This window comes from Tiliqua scincoides, chromosome 2 (genome assembly GCF_035046505.1).
Source record: "Tiliqua scincoides isolate rTilSci1 chromosome 2, rTilSci1.hap2, whole genome shotgun sequence".
NCBI classification, from domain to species: Eukaryota; Metazoa; Chordata; class Lepidosauria; order Squamata; family Scincidae; genus Tiliqua; species Tiliqua scincoides.
In genome coordinates this window covers 41,907,752-41,928,568 of record NC_089822.1, presented here as the reverse complement: position 1 = coordinate 41,928,568, position 20,817 = coordinate 41,907,752, and the positions used below count along the sequence as shown (strand labels likewise).

Sequence of the window (20,817 nt, the reverse complement as noted above, 5' to 3'; positions counted from 1 at the left end):
ATTCCATTCTTTTTCAAGTGCTCTAAAGGTCCTGTTGAGTGTCCCTGGAAGTACATGAATACCAGGTTGGGAACCACTGTTTTACTGGTATGTAGTTTACAGTGCACTTACTCTGACAGTGTTTACAAACAGGTGGTGAAGACCAGAATTTAAAAAAGAATAAAAATGTATCTTATGAACTTTTACTACTTTTTTAATAAATTAGAGACTACAGTTCTTGGATAACAATTAGTGGTGGGTTATTTTTTCAGGATTTGGCCCGGGTAAAATCAGACAAAACTATAGTCATGCACCCCCCCTAAGTTTAACCCCCGACTTACGCGAGGTTCATAGAAAATTCCCTGATTGTTAGCTCAAAACCTGCTCTCGACTTATCTGTGGGGTCGATTTATGGACGAGTGTCTGCGGTGAGCTTTCTTTGCAGGTGGGCAAATGGACCCCACCTGTTTGCGCTATTGATTGGGGGTGAGTGACAGTATTGGGTGTTCAGGTGATCATATCCATACCCCCGTATCTGTTTGTAACAACCCAGAACACTGTACCTACTACTGTTTTGAACCAATAATGATTTTAATAAGAACATAAGAAGAGCAGTGCTGGGTCAGACCAAGGGAGTATCTAGTTCAGCTTCAAGTAACTCACAGTGGCCTACCAGACGCCTCTGGGAGCACATAGACAACAAGATTCCTATTTCCTGGGGCCACACCCTAGGACCTAGCATTCAGAGATAGACTACCTGTAAAACACAAAGGTTGCATTCAGTCATGATTTGTAACCTGTGATGGACTTCCATGCATCTGCCCATGTCCTTTTTAAAGACATTTTGGCCAGGATCCATCACAGTGTCCAGTGGCAAGGAGGTCCACATGCTGGTTATACCCAGGAAAAGAAATATTTCGTTTTGTCTGTTCTAACTTTCCCACCACTCAGTTTTAGTGAATGTCCCCTGGTTCTGGTGTTGTGTGAGAGGAAAAGGAACTTCCCTCTGTCCATTCCATGTATATATATGTCTCAATCATGCCCCCACCCCGGGGCCTTCTTTCTAAACCAGAGGTTTTCAGAATGGGGCGTTGCATTCCTTTTATATAATTCCTGTAAAAGGAAGTGATTAATTTGAAATGTCACTTTCTCTTAAATTATTGACTTAATTGTGAGCATCAAAATATAGTTAAAATAAAAACTCTGGAAAGTAAGGTATCATTGGTCTTTCATTACAATTGATTTCACTTAGTCTTTGCTTTCAGACCCATTGCCAGATTAATTTAGGGCACAGTCCTAACTCAGAACCTAGTCCTATTTTGTTCAGTGGGGTTTACTCTCAGGAAAGTGTGGTTACGATTGCAGCCTTAGTGTAATTTTAGAAAAGTCTAATATAATGTAGATTTGCATGTCTGAGCTTGACATTAAAGTTTATATTAACAAGTTAACCCTCACTTCCATTTTAGAGGTAATTTTCAACCTCTGGAATACTCTCCCCCCCCCCCCCACATGTTAAACTCATGTTAGTGGCTCTAGCCCCAGGGGTAGCAAACCTTTTTGAGAGCATGTGCCCAAATTGACAATCTTCTAAAAAATGAACTTGAGTGCCCATGGTAATTTTGGGCAGCAGATTATTGATTATTGTATTTTACATATTTTTAATGAAAAAAGAGGACAACATGCTTGAATGCATTCTTAAACATTTGCACAACCTTTTACTTACCAGAAACGCAATCTGCAGCCTGCCTTGTCCAAGCTACTACTGTTTGAAATGGAAGTAGTACAGTTTGGATTCCTAACCTGCTCTGCGTTTTCTCATATCAAACTGAAGTTGCATAAACCAGGCAGGCTGCAGGACACACTGCTCCTAAATAAACTCAAGGGAAGGAACAGGCTCCAAATCTCCTGTCCCTGCCTACTTAAGGGAGAGAAGAGATCTATAGTGCAAAAATCTCCCTCCCCCTTCCTTCTTTCAGAAATGGAAGAAGAATTGGGATAAAAGCTCCTTACCTCCTCACTGTGTTCTGTCCTTGCTTGGGATTTAAAGTTGAAAGAAAATACCTCCCTTTTAAACATTAAATGCCATACTGTTTCTAAGAGGGGACTAAATATATGGTATAGGTTGGTTTTTTAAACATTGCTTTAGTAACCACAGAGATGATACAAGGATGGGGTGTCATTTTGATTGTTTTCTGGTGCTGTGTGTAGAAACAGCTGCATGACAGAGGCATTACTTTAACTTTGCCAATTGTAAGTCTACATAGTTGAATGATAATTTATACATCTGTGCAATTGCTTTCTAGCAGTTCCTCCAGAATTTCTCTTCAGAAACTATGCTAGATAATGGAATTGTACATTTCAGAAAGTTTGCCTGAATGGAACATCTGATCCTAGCTTTTGCTGCTACACCACTGCTTCGTTCTTGGTGCAGCAATTCCAGTTGCCAGAGAGGCAAGCTGTGTATATGTTTTTAATTAAAAGGCAGTTTGTTTCTTCAGCAACTGCCATGCCAAGAAAAATGAGCAAAGCTTGAGCTTCCTGTGCAGTTCTCTTCTGTGTGTTCAGATCTTTTAGAATTATTCTGGCCAAGGTTGAACATCCAGAACTGAGAAATAACATCTACAGTACTTGAATGGTGTTTAATAGTAATTACTGAATTAACTGAACAGTTGAAACTTGCTTACCTTTTTAGAGCCCAATGCTGAACGGTGTGCGCTAGCTTACTGCCAGCGCACAGTGTTGCAAATGTGCTGTACAGCACGTTTGTGAGCCTTACTGCCCGGCTAGTGCCCATGTTAGCCCAGCGCCAGGCTAGCGCCGGGCAGGTGCCCGGCCTCCGCCACTTGGCATGGCATGATATGCGGAGAGGGGGGTAGGGAAGAGGTGTTCTGGGGAGGCAGGCGGAGAGGGCCGGGAGGAGGCATTGCCGGGAAACGAGGAGAGGGCGGGCAGGAGCTGTGTCGGGGGAGGAGGGAGCAGGGAGGGAGGTGGGTCCAGTGGAGCTCTGCTCCACAGGATCATATGCATTCATGTGGGGCTCGGCACCCTACACAAACACCTTTACCCTACCACCCACCTTTTGGTTGGCGGTAACTTGAGTAGCCCCATTGCGGGGCTACTTCCCTTACCCGGGAAAAGGGGACGAAAGTCCTCTTCTCCCGAGGTGCCACCTGCGCTAGCCGGTAGTACGCATGATTTGGTGGCAGCTGTTTTTGGTGCCACCAAAGCTGCGTGCCACAGGGGCTCAGGATTGGGCTGCCCATCACTTTCCAGTTTCTTTTAGACTAGGTCAGAGACAAGGAAAAGAGACTGTGATCAGCCTCATTCCCTCTTCCTCTGCAATTTATGTCCTCTACAGTAGGGATTGACTGACTTCATTCATACCTGTCTTGCCTTGTTTTTGCTAGAAACCCGCATAGTCCACCAGTGTGTCTCAAACATATAAAACAAGAACGTATCAGAATCTCTTAATGGTAAAGCAAAACTAATCCATTTTCAGTGTTGTCTTGCTAGGTCAGTTCAAGGTCAGCCTAGTCCAGCATTCTTTGCAAGAGTCTCAGCAATCTACAGGTGCTAGGTAGATTCTTCCCTCCTGTACTAAATTAACTTATATTCATGGATTATGGTCTGTTTTTGCCTATCTTTCTTTCACACCCAATAACAAGATTGTCTAACTGACTAACAAAAAATAAACTGACTGCAGCTATCCTTTCCTGTTGTAGATTTCGTTTAAATGCTTCTGCCAAGCTTTTGAGCTTAACTATGAATATTGTATTCCTGCTACTTTTATTTGGCTTTTTGATAATCTTTAAACATTGTGGTGATTGATAAATTCTTATTATATTGTAAACTATCATGTATCCTTGATGAGTAGAAGGAAAGGGCTTAATTTTTTAAAAATAAAAACTTGTCAGTGACACAGTATTGAGAAATACTGAGTGTGCTGTACTCGTCCCTCATTAGACTTTCAGGTTTCTAATTCTTCTGAGGTACTGTCAACTTGCAAATAACTCTTACTGTTTTATAATTGTGATCTCTATCTGTAGGTTGCCAATTTGAATCCAAAGGACAACTCTTACACACTGAAAGAATATGTTTATAAGGAAGTTCAAAAAGACTGGCCTGGCTACAATGAGATAGACAGACAGTCGCTGGAATTAATACTTTCTCGGTAAGCTCAGTTTGTTTCCAATAATGCATAGGTTAGAAAGAAAGAATCCCTTTACTTCCAAGAAATAGTAAGATCTGCTAGAGCATCTTTAGCTTGATTTTCCTTGTAACCTAGAATGTGGGTGATCTTTACAGAAAACTAAATTCATCTCAGAATGCCACCAGCACCAGTCACTTGGAATCATCTCTGAGTACTATTAAAGATGCTACATCTGCTTCTCCTTCTCAGGTATTTCATTTGTCACTCTTTATATTCTGTATGGTGTAGTGAGACAACAAACGTTGATGTTAGTTTTGGAAGTTGACTTGAAATTCAGTTGACTAGTGTGAGATGAATACTGTACATTTTATGGTGAAGCCTCCTTTTGTGGACAAGGCTACTTCATCATAGGTGTGTATTCTGTATTTACTAGAACTTAATCATAATCCAGTATGTTAACCAACGTCCCAAAACTGTAGATAACCAAAATATGGGGCTACATTTTATTTATTGGGGGGACAGTTGAACCAGGATGGTATTAAACATGCATCTTCTTCTCAAATTTGGATTCAGTCACCATACTTGTACTATGATTTCTGAATTCCTAAGTCAGCCTACTAATATGGTGCTGTCTAATGTTAAAATATATTGTCTAACTTTTATTTGTTTGGTAAATGAGCTATTTTACTTAAAATTTTAGTTGGAACTTATATTCATGCAGTGCCATTATATACATATCTTCTTGAAGTAAGCCCGGCTATTGAGTTCATGTGGACATTAAGCATAGGATTGTAGGCTTACTGTTCCAGACTGTCTTTAATAGATTATATATAAAATTCTCATTTCATTTAGTATTTTTTAGATGTTGCTGTCTTTTCTTTCCCTTCAGTATTCATTCAGTACTGAATTCATTCATTCATACAATACGGTATTCATTCAGTTTTGTTATAGCTAACGCTATTGGCTGTGATCCAGAGCTCTTTTCTGTTGTGAATAGAGAGCATCAGGATTCATTCCATCCTCTTCAGTGTCAGGGAATGCTTTGCATGAAGTGCTCTTAGGCATGTGAATACTGCAGGGTATGAGAAGGTCTGAGTCTTGCAGGGTTCCATGCGTACATCGGAGTTTGAGTGATGTGATAGTAATTGGAAAGAGTTCTGATTTTCAGACTTTCCATTAAAAAGTTCTTTCAGCTGATGGCCTAGTAGTCATTGTTTGTACACATGAACAACCCTATGCAATTATTAGTTATCTTTGAAAAAACGTTGACTTTAATTAGCAAAAACATTGCTGCCTTTTCTTTCTTATAGCTCTCTGACTTTGGCTGATAATATATCAGGGCTGCTTAATAATAATTCAATTGTTTCCTCCTCTCACCTTTTGTACATGTTTATGAAGAGCATCAGTCAGATTCTTGTCTAATATATATCAAGGTTGAAACACATAGCCTTTACAAAAGCTGCTGGAAATTTTTTATATCCGCTGCTTTAGAAGAAATTATAAGCAAGCAGTATCTTGAATCTGGAACAGTTCTAATATACTTCACAAGGAGAGAGGATTATTTGGTGTGCTGACTTTTGCCTCTTCTAGGCTGTTCACTCTAAATTAAAATCTAACTTAATTCAGGTAAATGAAGCTGTCTTAACACTTCTAGAATGCGTATCTGTATTGTTCTGAAATAATCCATATATTTATTCAAGAGTCAGATATGGGATACAACCAATCTGACTTCTTTAGATCTTGCATGCATCTGGCATTTGTTGCTGTTACCAAATCACATTTTAAACTTTCCAAGTTTGTGATTAGTAGTTTGTCTAGGGAACTGCTGACTCCAGCCAAGGAACATGTACCTGGCATGTGTTGACACATGTCAGCTTGAAATACCAGTTGCAGGAAGCAGTGGTGAGAGCGACACCTGCCTTTCTCTGTTGCTTGTGGGCTTCCCAGAGGCAGCTAATAGGCCACAATGACAAATGCGATGCTGAACTAAGTGGGCCATCGGCCTGATCCAAAAGGACTCTTCTTGTGTCAGGCCTCTGTTTTGAGAAAGCTGCACTGTGAAGTGGCAATTGCATAGGATGTGGGATACCCAAAATTACCCTATCTTTCTGCTCCAATAGTAGTATTAAGGGAACAGTTTTGGTTTTTTAATTCATCTGGTGCTATGCACTGCATAGGCATCTAAATTCTTGTCATACTGGGAATTATTTTGACTTTCTCAGGAAGTTATTAATCTATCCAACAGAGACTTCCTATGGCATTAAAAATTGGAACCTTCAGGGAGTTTTTAAAGCTTGAAATAGTGCATATGTTGCTGTGCAACTCTTATGTATTTTAGCAGTATAATGATATGCTAGTAGACAAGTTGGAAACTCTATTTTAAGTAACTGAATCTTGTGTATACGTTTTGTTGCAGAAACGGCATTTGGATTCTGATTTTATTGATCCTTTAATGAATAAAAAACCAAGGATATCTCACCTTACCAATAGAGTTCAACCAACATTAAATGGTCATTTGAATACTTCTAGTGAAAAAAGTGCTGGAGCTTCTCAATTACCACCTCCCCCTTCAGTTGCTGCAACACCAGCTGCTCCACCCCTTCCTCCAACTTGCCTTCCTGTTTCAAATCCTCCTCAGACTGTAAATTCTAACTCCAATTCCCCTAGCACTCCTGAAGGTAGGGGGACTCAAGACCTACCTGTTGACACTTTGAGTCAGAATGGCAGCCTTTATGGGGACCAGCATCAAAAATATACTTCTAGGACTCCACTGGCAATCCCAGCACCTGTTGAAGATCTGTCCATGTGCCCAAAATCTACAAATGAGAAACATTCAGTGTTGCACAAAAAATCAAAGAAGAAATCGAAGAAACATAAGGAGAAGGACCAAATCAAAGAGAATAATGTTGGGAATGTTACTGAGAAGGAAAGAGACTCTGAAAGCAAAGGAACTGCCAAGCTGAAGAACTCCAGTCGAAATCTGAGTGAAGGTATTACTGCTTCTCTTTGAATGAGCAAAGCAACTAGAGTAGATGTTACTGTTGTGTTGTATGGGCATAGCTTTCGTGTGGTAGGGTTCCATATTGCGTCAGAAATGTCTACATGTGAGAAGGACACAGGGCAATGCCACTCTCACCAGTCCTCCTTATCTCTTGAATGCACACATTCTGTTAATAGCACAGAATGGGGCCAGACCAGTTGCAAGCAGCTCCCATGCTTTTATGGCAATAGAAGATCTTGCATCCAAACAGTTTCTATCAGCTGAAATGTGTCTTTGTTCTTGTAGGGTTTGTTTTCTGTTTTAATTAGCCTACATAAACATTATCAATAGTGGATATCTATGAAGTAACTCCTGCAAAAGGTAGTGAAATATTCCATGACAACCTTTAATTCTAAACTGCCTTATTGCTAAGTAGACATTCTGTGCTTGTTTCTTTGGCATTTTCTCTGAGACAGAATATGATCATTGCAGGATAATTCCTACTGGTAGTAAGCAAATCCTGTTTCCAGGAATTCCGGTAAATTCATTTTCTTAGATACTGTGTGAAATTGGGGATCGCCTTTCTTTTAAATGAGTCAGTGAAGCGGAGGAAATAGTAACAAGCTGGGAAATTTTCATTTTAAGAGCTGCCCACTTCTTGCAAGAAGCTCTGCTTCTTGTTAGGCAAATTGTTTTCACCAGTGCACCTGTGCAATTTAAAAATGCAGAGGACAGCTGCTGTACTTTGTCATCCAGTTCTTAAGTGCATGCACTGAAGGGAGGCCCAAGTGGTTTTCCCGAATAATTGGTATGCCAACTTTCAGAAGTGCAATGTAGCCTTTACTATCCTGAGGATAGGTAGGTTAAGTATGTCTTGTGAGATTGATAATGATTTTTCAAATCTACTTATAACTTGGTTTTTGCACATTGGGAAAGAAATGCTCATCTTCATGTAAATTCTCTGATGCGGGAGCTTCATATTGTTTTCTTTCAGTGTAGCAAAATTGTGTGGAAGGACTGTGCCCAGTGAAAAAAATAGTGTGCAAATTTGCTCAGTTATACTAAAGTGTTTAATGGCCTAATCCTATTCAGAGAATGAACTGACATTGCACGGGTGCCATCGTGATGTCCATCATATCGTAAGCCTGTCTTGGCAATGCCATACTGACACCACACCAGTGCCAGTGCAACAAGGACCAAATGCCAAGCCTGTCATAAGAACATAAGAACAGCCCCACTAGATCAGGCCATAGGCCCATCTAGTCCAGCTTCCTGTATCTCACAGCAGCCCACCAAATGCCACAGGGAGCACACCAGATAACAAGAGACCTCATCCTGGTGCCCTCCCTTGCATCTGGCATTCTGACATCCTGGCTCTTCCCAGTAACACCCCCAGTATCCATGGAAACACCAGCACAGCCTGTTAACCATGGAGTTGTGGTCTTACTGCTGCACATAATCACTGTGACATTGATCTGTCATTGCCATGAAATCAGTGTGACATCTATGTAATATCCAAGGAACCAATTGGTACATTCAGTCAGCCCCAACACTGGCAGGCCTCCACCAGGGTGAACTGAGCATCCTGTATCCTATGCTGTGTGGTAGGGATGTGTGCAGGGGAGGGGAAGGGCAGGAGGTGTAATTTTCTGCTGTTTCTTGCCTTCCCTATTGTTCCTTGTGCAGTTACTCTTGCCTATGCTGGTGCTTTCATTGGGGTAGCATTTTTCTGGTGTATGTTGACTCTTCCTTGCCCCAGTCTTCTCCATGTTTTGACCCCTCTGCCAGTAAAGTTGGCATCCATGTGACACTAGAACTATGTTGATGCAGCACTTTTCCAATGTTTTTGCCAATGTCTGGTGCGTCAATTGGTGTGCAGCCTTCTACATTGGCAAGGCTGTAATGGCACTGGTGTATGTGGAGATAAAGTGTAAAGTTAACATTTTTCTGTATACTGGAGCAGAGCTAGCAGAGTTGGGAAGATGTGAGACTATTCAATTTATATCAGACAGTATATCAAGCTTAGGGGAAAAATTTATGCGGTTACCTAGCTGGATGGGGAAGTTTGATTTGTTAAAACCAGTGGTGTAGCTAATGATTGTGTGGCCCGGTGCCAAGCTCAAAATGTTGCCCCAGTAGTGACGTCACAACCAGAAGTAACATCACACCTGGGCTTTTTAAAAAGTGAAAATTGGGAGGAACCCACCTCCTCCCCCCAGCAGCTCACCACCCACTTGCTCTACTGCCTCTCCCCAGTCAGTGGTATAGCTAAGGCATCTATCTGGGATCAAAGAAGATTTTGTAGCCCCCCCCCCCCGCATTACAAAATCAAATTTAATTAAGTAAATAAAGTTGTTTATCCCTTTACAGGGGCAGGGGATGCAACCTTTAAAGAGTCCACGGTCCTCTAGCTCAGGGGTCTCCAAACCCTGGCCCAAGGGCAGATCCGGCCCGTGGCTAGCCTCTGGTCCCTTGCAAGCCTCTGGCCTGCTCAACTGAATGAGAGCTGTGCTCCAGTTGCGTCTGGAAGGTGTTCTAAAGGCCAGGGAGGCCATGTGCCTCCCCTCAGAATGCCTTCCAAATGCCTAAAAACATCACTTCCTGGTTTTCCTGAAAACCCAGAAGTGATATTTTTGGGCCATCTGAAGGACTGAGGCTGCAATCCTAACCACACTTTCCTGAGAGTAAACCCCATGGAACAAAATAGGACTAAGTACACCTGGTTGGAATTGTGCCCTTAGGCTTTCTGAGGCTCTCTAATGTATTTATTTAAATTTTATGTTTAGAAATTTATTTTTCCAGCTCTTTACACCATGCCAGATATTTGATGTGACCCTCTGGCCTAAAAGTGTAGAGACCCCTGCTCTAACTGATGGCAGGATGAAGCCTTCTTCAACTTCTCCAGTCCTTAGGCCAGTTCAAGTTATGCTGAATTTTGACCCTCTCTCTGTTTCCTATTTTGGAAGGGATATGAAGCTTCTGTTACGTGAAAAGTCCACTGTGGTTTGTTACTGATATTCAGTAACATTGGTTTATTTTTAGTAAGAGCAGTCTGTTTAGTTTTCACTTTGGAAATTAAAAATACCTATAACACACTTCCTGGAGCCAGTTTTAAACCTCTTTGCATTTAACTGAAAAGTTGATTTACAGCTTTGTGAACAAATCCCTGCTGGAGTATACTGCTGACTGGATATAATAGGTTTCCAATTCACTGAGGCTTATGGCATAGTTGTCCTGGTAAAGGCTTGGGCAGCTTGAATTTTCTTTGTTTAATAGCATAGAGTAACACAATGGATTCCTGGTCTTGTAGGCCGGCAGCTATTAACAGAAATACAAACTAATATAGCATCTGCTTTCTCTAATGGCTCAGCACATAGGTTGGTGGCCACTAGATCCCTACATATTTTATTCTCATGTTTAAGAATATAACATGTATAATCCACACTGGTGGTGCAGTTTGCATAACTGTTCAGTTATAAACATGATATATTTCGGGATAATTTCTTGTCTGAATGCTCTGTCTTTTAAAATGTGGTGATTGTACAACTGTTAACAGTTGTACCAAAGCAAACACTTCAAGCATTGCTGACTAATCTGAATTATGTACACTGCCTGACTTGGGTCCAAAGTACAGCACATGGAGCTTTGCTTGTGCAGCAAGACTTTTCCACAATGCTTTCTGTTGCAAGCTCTCATGCTTCCCTCGGAACTGCTCCTGATAGAGCAGCACAGGGGGCTATGACAGGGAATGGGGAAAAATAAGCTCCCCCGTATGTAAATGGTAGGGCCTTCTACTCATGTAAGAGATATTTTTACAACCAAGCCTTTACTTTTAAACCTTCAGTACTGAGGAGTAATTGATTTGACCCAGTCATTACATATCGTGGATCAATAAAGTTCTCACTATTCTATATGACTTCTTATTTTCTAGTAAATTCCATGATAATCCTTGTATGTCTAACTTTTTGAGGCTGGTGAAGGGGAAGAATTGGCAGAAAGAAAAGCACTTGGCATTCGACTCCATTGTCCTTTATTTCACTCCCATGAAAGCTGGACGTTGATGTAAAACTCCCATCTCCTATTGTGTACCGACATCTGCCACAGAAATCCTTGAATTGCTGTGCAGATGCCACAACTTGTCTCAGAATAATAGAAGGCTGACCTTGGGTTAAGACTAGACTGCTTTTATTGTATACAGACTGAATTTAGTTTTGCATTCTAAATTCTTGCTGTTGTCGGCTGTTAGAATTTGGCATACAATCTCTATTATCAATGTTCAGTAGTCTGTCTTTGCTCTTAGATGTCTCTTAAAACTAACCTGTAGAAAGAATCTTTCTGTAAGCACTTCAAAGTCAAATCAGTTTTGGTTTCAAAAGAATCTGTTATCAAAGTGTCAAAAACGTGTATTTCTTTGTAGGTGTTAAAGAGACTTGTGCTGCCTCCACAGATCCTTTGTCAACAAGTGAACTACCTGACTTCTTGGTGTAAGTAGGAGAATGTGGGGAGAGGGGGGTTGGGTGGGTGGAATATGCAGTGAAGAACAATCTATATTTTACTCTTTAAAGTGATAAAGCTTTATGTGAAAACAGTTAAGTTACAGAATGACTGCATTAGAACAGCATTGTTTATGAAGAGAACAAAGATTTTAAAGGCAACTTGTATTTTAGCACCCACTTTGTCCTTCCCATCTCCTTGTTATCTATACTGAAAAAAGGCTTAATAGATGCAGCACCTCAGGGGGTGCTTCAGAATGCATTTCATTTTGTTTCACAAGAATCCAGTAGTATAGTAAAATTACCTGGCTAACAGAAAAACTTGAATATGGATACTGCAGTCTTGACTACTGGTGGTAGAAAAAAGATATTCTCGCATTACCTTCTTACAAAGAGTGATAGTGCCTTTTACTCAGTAGTCCAGTTGAAATAGTAAGTAGCCTGAGGCTTCAATCCTATTCGCACTTTCCTCAGAGTAAGTCCCATTGAACACAGTGGTACTTGCTTCTGAGTAGACATGCATAAGATTGCACTGGTAATCCTATTTGTTCCCAAAGGCTTGCAGTAGTTCTCAGAAACATGGCAGCAATGATGCTAAATGGTTCCAGAACTTGTGGACTGCACAGATGATATAGAGATGCTCTTTTTTTTGTCCATGTGGTATTTCATTGTTCTCGGCCATCTTTTATGCAGTTCCTGTCTGTGCGTGTATCGTGACTGCAGCATCTGTGGTGATAGTGGTTCACTGCAAAGACTCAACTTTATTAATGGCAATTCTATATTTCTTGTGCTCAAAGCAAAATAAAAACAGTAATAAACATCAGTCTAAAACAATACGGTGAGATAAGGTTGAAATTCAAATCTAGGATTTGCCTAACTTATGTGTTGAACAGCACCTCCATTTTTTTGTGTCAGTTGCAAACATATTTACATGGTTTAAAAGGTTCCCCTGGCAGTGGCTGCTTCATGGTACCATTTTTCTTCTTTGCTGTCAGTGTGGTTTTAATCTGGTTATGGCAATCCATGTGACTTTGATGACATCACCATGGTACGTCTGAAATGACGACAGTACAGATGCTGAACAAAATTGCATGGGTTACTGCTGCTAATCAGATTAAATGGCAGTGCAACCAAATGAGGCAGAGGACAAAGAGAGTGAAGAAATGTCAGAGAGAAGACTTAACAGCTAGGGAACAAAAGTGCACCAGGTGGCATTGAAACAACTTGAATATTTGAGGTGAATATTTCTGTGGCTTTGCAAGCTAGTTCTGCTCTTAAAGGCCATTCCTACACAGAAGAGTAAGCAGGTTCTTGGTTATTGTAGCACATAATGAAATCAGCAAAATACTACATATAGCCAAGTATCTATTATACTTTCCTCAGATTTCCCTCCTCTCATTTGTATCCTTCACTTTAAAATCAGGAACTCTTTTTCTTCATTGCTAAAACCTCCGGTATATATTATGGCGTAAATGTACTCCATAGATGAGGTGGTGAGGAGGATTTTTGGTGAGGAGGGTTCTTCTGATGTGCTCTTGTTCACCTAGTCATGTTTGAGATACATTTTGCTCTTCCTAGAACTTGCCACTGTGCATGTACAAAATCTCCTCTTGCAATACGTTGAATCTCCTGTAGGCACAGATCTAGTTATTTATAGACATTAGATTAATACATGCAGTAAACCTGGCAATCAGCCCTTGGAAAGAAGGGTGTTCCATGCTTCTGAATTGAAATGCTGACACAATCTTACCCAGTCGTTTAACGTCCTACTATGAAACACAGCAGCAATAGTGCAGTTTAACCATGTCCATGTGACCCTTGTCCCTAGAATCACGCTGCCTGCACATGTCTACAGCATATCAGCTAGAACTAACACAGAGCTCTGCTTGTCCTACTTGGGCAGTGCACACTCCTTTTCTACAGAAAAATTAGATAAAATGTTGCCTTGCTCATCTGTATGAACTTGATTCAGAACATAAGCAATACAGGGAACAGATAAAGGGTTCAAGGACCTGTAGAAGCCTGTGTTTCTCTCATATTTTCTGATTGCTAGTTTAGTTAGATTTCTCTTTTGTTCGAATAGCGGAGTGGAACTGCATCCTTGTAACACTATAATATATAAATTGGAAACTGGTTCTTAATAGTTTTCACATGGCAGCTGAGAATAACACTATGTGCATCTGATGAAGTCTCCATGAAGGCTTATGGTGAAATAAGTTTGTCAACTTTTAAGATGCTACAAACTTTGTGGCTTTGCTTATAAAGATGCACTTATTTTTTGTTAATATATATGGCTCAAGTATTTGCTTTATAGAACTCTATTTTCTTGATATTCTCAAGTTAACCAGCTAATGTGGTGTTGAATACCTTTCCCTAAAACATCTTCAATAAACAGAAGAGTGTACAGTATTTTTGTCATGATAGATTTGTTGATAATCAAAGCTATGATTATTTCTTAAGCTTTGGCCATTTGGGCTTTTAACTGGAGTTCAACATCCTCATGATAATGCCTGAATTTCAGAAGTCACAATGATTTACTTATTTCAAATCAAGGAAATGGAAATCTGCAGAGAACCCTTTTTTATTTCAGTGCCCTTAGTTCAGTATACAATACCTTTGGCACAATCCTATGCTTTGTTTGCACTGCTCTTCCAGCACATGCTATTCCACCAGTGCTATCCTGTGCCATCCCACCAGTTCACGGCCCAGCACACACTGTGCCATCCCGCCAGTTCACGGCCCAGCACACACTGAGCAGCAGGGAAGACAGGTAATAGGCCTTCCCAGAGGTGGGTCCCAGAGGTGGGATCAGCCACACTGGTGCATTCCATATCATATCCCCTTCCCCGGTTCAGATCAGCTGACATGGATCCACTGAGACTTGTGCCAGCAAGTTAGCAGGTGCAGGACCAAGTAGACCCTTTCCTACAGCTGGGGCTTTCCCCAGGGCAAGTGGATAAATATCCCTTTACCTCAAGAAGACTTTCAGATTACAAAATCCTCCACCCCCCTTCCAGGATTCAGCGCAAGTCGCACTGGCCCTGCTGCATTAGTGCATGGGAATTTTAACAGGATTAAACTATTTGACTTCTGTTTGGTTTACAAGTTGCTATTTTGTTGAATGTTTCTGAATAGAATGACAGGTAAATTTGACTGGTTGGTTAAGTTACAGTGACACTGTTCAGATGGGGGAGTCAAAAATATAAATATATTGCAAAAGATTTTGAAGGGAAATTAAATTGATACAGCCATTGAAAATGAACATTATACAAATGGAAGATCCTGCTTTTCTGAATATCTTTCTCCCCCCCCCCCCAAAAAAGGAAATATATAGCAATTGTCTCAAATGAGCAACGGCAAAGTTACAAGGATGACTTCAATGCAGAATATGGTGAATACAGAACTTTGCATGCAAGAATGGAAAGTGTTGCTAGAAGATTTATTCAGTTAGATGCACAGCGTAAGCTGCTCTCTCCAGGATCTAAAGAATATCAGGTAAAACTTGTTTTCTGTTTTCTGCTTTCTGCTGAGGCTGGTACAATTCTTTTTATATAGATCTGCTTCTTGATTGGAATAGTATTGCTGAATGTGTGACATCAGTACTCCACAGCCTGGTTCAGATTCCTTGCTAAAAGAACTTTGTTTTCACCATGCATGTGCCAAGTAAATGCAGTGCGGGCTTGTAGAGGAGAACTCTTTATGAGTACACCAAAATTGGGAGTTTCTTTCCTGCAAACTTGTAGTCTGTTTTTCTTGTGTAAGGTATAGAATCTCTTTTTTGACTCATTTTCCATGGTGAGGCTTAAACCGATAGTGGAGAATTATTTACATGTCTAATCATAAAAGTTAATATATATTTTTCCCTAGCAGTAAAATATTAGAAAACATGCAGAGAACTCATCTATAGTGCCGAGGGCTTGTCTTTTATTTCCAGGCAATGTAATACTGAGATCAATAGGATCAGATCAGTATTGGTCTGTGAGACTACTTTAAATTGCATGAGAAGTTGTATTGCTGCTATGTCTTAGATTGGTGATTAATTTCAGAGGACTATAGGAGGGGGATGATGGGGTAAGATCAACAGGAGGTCCATGTTAACTGGGTTATCCCAGCTTGCCCTCTAACCCCAGAGTTAAATTGGATACAAATGTTAGATTTCCTTTGTCCAAAGTGTCTGATAAAAGGCAGTGATTCTTTTCCTTTCCATGATTATTTTTTCCTGTTATTAAAAAGGCAGAGAAGAGGGCTTTCATATTTTCTTCAGGTTGTAATACTAAATGTTAACTTTAATTTTGCATTGTGGGGTGGAGATTTGGGTAGAATGGAAGGAAAATTTGGGGTGTGAGCATGAATCAGGGCCTCTGAGAGAAATTTTATCAGGGAATACAAAATTTCTTTTGGGCACCTTCCCAAGGGGGGGGAAGAGTGGGCGCGTGGCAAGGGGGTGGGCAGAATGGAAGAGAAACAGGGTGGGGGAGGGTGGAAACAACCAGAATGATATTTGGAGTTCAGATCTACTGGACTTCCTGATGCAGAGCCCAAGTCTACCTGCCTGCATAGTTTCAGCAGCTTGATACAGTAATATGGAAATCCAAACACACTCCTTCGTCTCTCTAAAATCTTCTAAATATAGAAAATAATTGCAGAAAATTAGCATTACTGTGTTTAGGTTCACACTAAAATAGAAAGTGCCCTTTGTGTATCAAAACTTGCTTCTGCAGCTGTGTCCCTGAGCTCCTATACATTGTAAGCTGATCCACAAGCCAAAGAGCTATTGTAGCAGTCCAGTTTCTTCCCAACCGCTATCATGCCCATAGTAGTGCCCCCAACATCCCATGTGGGCAGCGGGTTCAGGTGAGATCAGAAAATATAAGATCCCAGGAAATTTCTAGGCCCCTCCTTTGCATCCTGGGCCCCTTTCTTGACTCTGGCCCCAGGTACAAATTGCTCCCTTTACCCCTCTCATGGGCCGTGTTATGGATATTCTTAATTCGCAAGGTAATTGATAATAATTAGTAGTACCTGATAACCATCAGATTATTCTTGTTTCAACTCTCAAATTTGTAGATTGTTCATGAGGAAGTCATACAAGAATATCGGAAAATCAAACAGGTTTGTATAGCATTTACTTACTTATGTGCCATATACAGGTTGAGTCTCTGCATCCATGAGGGTTCTGTTCCCAGAACCCCTGTGGATGCCAAAAATTGTGTTAAATGAAATCCATTTTTTAAAAAAGTCCCTTTGCTTAGTGGTTAAAAATTAGCCTCCTTACCATTGTAATGCAGAAGAATGGCAGTACACAGGCAAGCAGACATTCAATCTCTCTCTCCAGGCACTTAGAAAGGCTTCTCTCTGGACCCCTCTTTTCACCCACTTGAAAGAATGCAAAGCCAAGGTGATAATCACTTTGCAATCTTTCCCCTGCTCCAGGGGGAAGGGAGGGGTCACTTGCTTGTGAGTGAAGCTGTTCTAAGTGCCTGGAGAGAGAATGATTGCCTGCCTGCTAAGCGAGGCTGCTTTTTTAAAAAGGACTTTAAAAGGGTTGTTTTTTTTTCCTTTAATTGACCCTTCTCATCACATTGAGATAAAACCATGGGTGAAAAATCCATGGATAATTAGGTTATACCTGTAGAGTGTGTGCCATACTGACCAACTAGAATTAAAGTTTGAGATTATTTAGCCATTATTTGGTAATGGAACATTACTCTGGACTAGAATGGGTTGGGTTCCCCCCCCCCCCCATATAGAATTATTATGCATGCTTTTGCCTTTTTTGTAAGCATCAGGCCTCTCCACTTCCTTCTAGTAATTGTTTCTAGTTAGGAACTCCTGCAAATATAATGATAGGAAGTTATGTGCATAGGTTGTAAAGGTTTCTGCCTATGATATGTAAATTTTTCAATGGCTTACATTAACTTCTTTGCTTTGCTATTGTAGTCTAGCCCCAACTACCACGAAGAAAAATACAGATATGAATATCTTCATAAGAAGCTGGCTCACATTAAAAGACTTATAGGTGAATTTGACCAACAGCAAGCAGAGTCATGGCACTAGAGCTCTGGACCAGAAGATGTGAATAAACTAAAGATTATTTATTTACAATTCCATATGACTTGTTCTAAGATTTAAAAAAAGTGAAGCTTCCCCCAATGCAGAAGTTTCCGCATTAGCAAACTGAGTTGCTGTTTTGTTGATGGTGAGGATGTTGCTTCCCTACATAATTGAATCTGCCTTTTTTTCCCCTTGTTTGGTCCCTTTTTTCCTTAACATGTACACCTTTATCCATGGAAATCATTTGCCATTGGGTACTGGGATTCCAGTCTCTATACTTCTGCGGCTGTGCACACTTTTTAAAAAAGTAGCAAAAGAGGCTTTTGAATGAATAGAAGCCTTTTTCCTGACTTTTTCTTGATGCAAAACTGTTTGCCTTAAATGGTAGAAAGTTGGAAAATTTGTGCGCACACACAAAAAAGAAACCTTTGTTTCTGGACAGTTAAGAGGTGCGTATATAAAAGTTTAATATGTAGCCTGTCTCAACAACAGCAATTTCTTTTTGTGAGTTCAACTCCCATTGCAAATGGTTGCCTTACGGTGTTTGCTTGTATATCTTAATTGTACTTAATCCATTGCTCCATAAATACACTGCTTCCCTGTTCATCAGGACAGGGAATACTCTGTGGCCTCCTGGTGCTTGAAGTGTGTGTGTGTGTGTGCGTGTGTCAGAGAGAGAGAGAGGTTGTGTGCACATCAGCATGCACAGTTTGGGGAGAAATCTGCTACATGGGCAAAATGTTCAGGCTAAAACAACCTGACAAGTGTTAATGCAGGTTTTTTCCAATGAAACTGCTATTTCTGTTATGAAAGATAAATATTTCCATTTCAACCGTTTGTCAGCTTTGTTATTGGACAAAAATTGATACTTTACAAAAAAAATTAATTCTATAGTTTTGGGGCAAAATTATAAAATTAATCATGTAGGTGACCTATTTATATACTGCTATAAAATATTTTTTTGACGAGAAATATGCAATGAAGCTATTGCCTACATGAAATGTATATTTAAAGATTTTTTCCTGGGTATCAGGAATATAACAAATGATGTATTTAACTATAAAATACTGTGATCATCAAACAGCACAAACTTTCATTTCATGCAGTTATCTGGTTTAATTTAAACCATCACTTTATCATGTGGGAACATAAGTTATTTGGTCACAAATTGAGTTTTTGAATTATACTTGTCTTTTCTTTTTGTCTTAATTTTTTCCACAGTGCTGCCAATTGAAAAGGGAAGCATTATGTTTACAAGTCTGATTTTTTTTTTTTTTTGGAATGTTTGCCAAAATTTTGGTAGTATCTTTAATAAACTTGTCTTCAGCATCAACATAGTTGTTGTGGATTGCTATACAACAGAATGTGTACATTTAATATAAGTGTTATACAGGTTAGGCATCCTGTATCCAGATTTCCAAAATATGTATTCCAAAATACAGAACTTTTTGAGAGCCAACATGACTTTTTTTACTGTTTTGCCTAAAGAAATAAAATCACAAACCATGTTTCATACACAAACTTTGTTTCATGCACAAAATTATTAAAAATATTATATAAAATTACCTTCAGACTATGTGCATAAGGAGTGTATGAAACATAAATAAATTTAGTTCAGTCTTGGGCCCAAGATCTCTCAATAGATATATATGCAAGTATTGCGAATACTGAAAAATCCAATATCCAGAATGCTTCTGGTCCCAAGCACTTGGGATGTGGAGAATTGAGGACCCAGTCATATCCAACTTTCCAGCTGCATTCAGGCCCTGAGCTAAGGAAACAAACATTCCCTTACCTTGAGGAAACCTCCATGACTTCCCCCACCCCTGCAAGATTCATCACATGCTCCATTGGATAGTGCTGGAAAATTGAAAAGGAAAATTCCAGTGCAGGAAAAGGATAAGATTGGACCCTGAGAGAAGCAGGACTCTACTTTTAATGGTGTTATTCTATTGCTGTTTCTGGAAAGGATACAAAAGAGTGGTTGCAGCTACACACTAAGTCTTTGCATTCATTCAGCGTGGAAAAGATAACATGTATGCTGAGTACTTTGTATGTATTTTCATGTTGTCAGGACTACTCTGTGAGGTGAGCAAGTATTATCCCCATATTACAGCTGGGAGCTAAGGCCAAGGGGGAGTGACTGGCTTGAGACCACCAAGTTTATGAATGTTTATGGTAGAGGCAATAATTCAGATCACGGGAGCCTTGATTTGAGCTGAGACCCAAACCAAACATGCACTTGTGTGGAAATGCACCCCTGAGTCACATCCATGGGTTTCAATTCATGTGCAATGTGCAAGTACATATTCACTGCAATCCAGGTCTTCATGGCACAAACTGCACCATTTCCTTCCAGCGCTGTCAATCATCCCTCAGCAGACTTCCTGAGTGTGCAGAAATCCCAGCAGCATTTGACCACTGAAAAGGAGCCAGAGTTTCACTCTGAGGTTTTTTCCCTTCTCAAGGCAGGATAGATCAGACATATACTGTACTGTGGTTCCCCACCCCAACTTTTCCAGAAGAGTTTTTTCCCCACATTTTCTGCAATTTTGCTCTTCAACCAAGGAAGTGGGTCACTCCAAGGGACTTTCCCTTTTGGGGAAAAAATGCATTCATTTCCCTACTTCCAAGCAGGAAGGTGTCCCCAGAAAGAAAAAAAAAAGTTTATTTGGGGGGGATTGTTTGGGTAACTTCCTAACAGAAAGGAGCTTTTAGGTATCCAAGGAAGCAGTCATCCAAGTGCAATTCATTCATGGCCAATGGAGGCAGGTCAAGCAGACTTCTGCTTAACCCCTCGCATTACAGCTTCTGGGGGCTGCAAAAACAGTAAGGATGGTGGACTTCTCATCAGGAAGGATTGCAAATATTGCACCTTCCACATGTACCTATTTCACAAAATTCTTTGTACATGGGAAAAATAACCCTCATTAGCCTCCAGGGTATGTCTAGTCTGCATCTTGGGGGTAAATTTGCTCATATGCATGACAGCTTGCTCTTCTCAGAGCTGCATACCTCCAGGCCCCCCCTTGCCCCCTTTCCAAACCCTGGAGTATCAGGCTCAGGGCTAGAATCTCTTCATTCCCATCTTTACACCAATAGAGTCTCTTTTTTTGCCCTTTTAAGTTTTCTCTACCAACAAAGCAGGATTCCCTAGGAAG

The 20,817-nt window shown here is 40.3% G+C and overlaps 1 protein-coding gene across 1 annotated transcript in view; it reads left to right on the top strand.

Moving 5' to 3' along the window:
- The window catches only part of ELL2 (elongation factor for RNA polymerase II 2), a 41,254-nt gene extending 22,277 nt beyond the window's left edge, over positions 1-18,977 (top strand). Inside the window, exons 6-12 of the mRNA XM_066616599.1 lie at positions 4,026-4,150; positions 4,285-4,378; positions 6,546-7,119; positions 11,527-11,593; positions 14,926-15,097; positions 16,670-16,714; positions 17,543-18,977. Of these exons, the coding sequence (XP_066472696.1) occupies positions 4,026-4,150; positions 4,285-4,378; positions 6,546-7,119; positions 11,527-11,593; positions 14,926-15,097; positions 16,670-16,714; positions 17,543-17,659 (1,194 nt within the window). The 3' untranslated portion in view covers positions 17,660-18,977. The remainder of the gene's footprint in view (positions 1-4,025; positions 4,151-4,284; positions 4,379-6,545; positions 7,120-11,526; positions 11,594-14,925; positions 15,098-16,669; positions 16,715-17,542) is intronic.
- Positions 18,978-20,817: the final 1,840 nt, after the last annotated feature.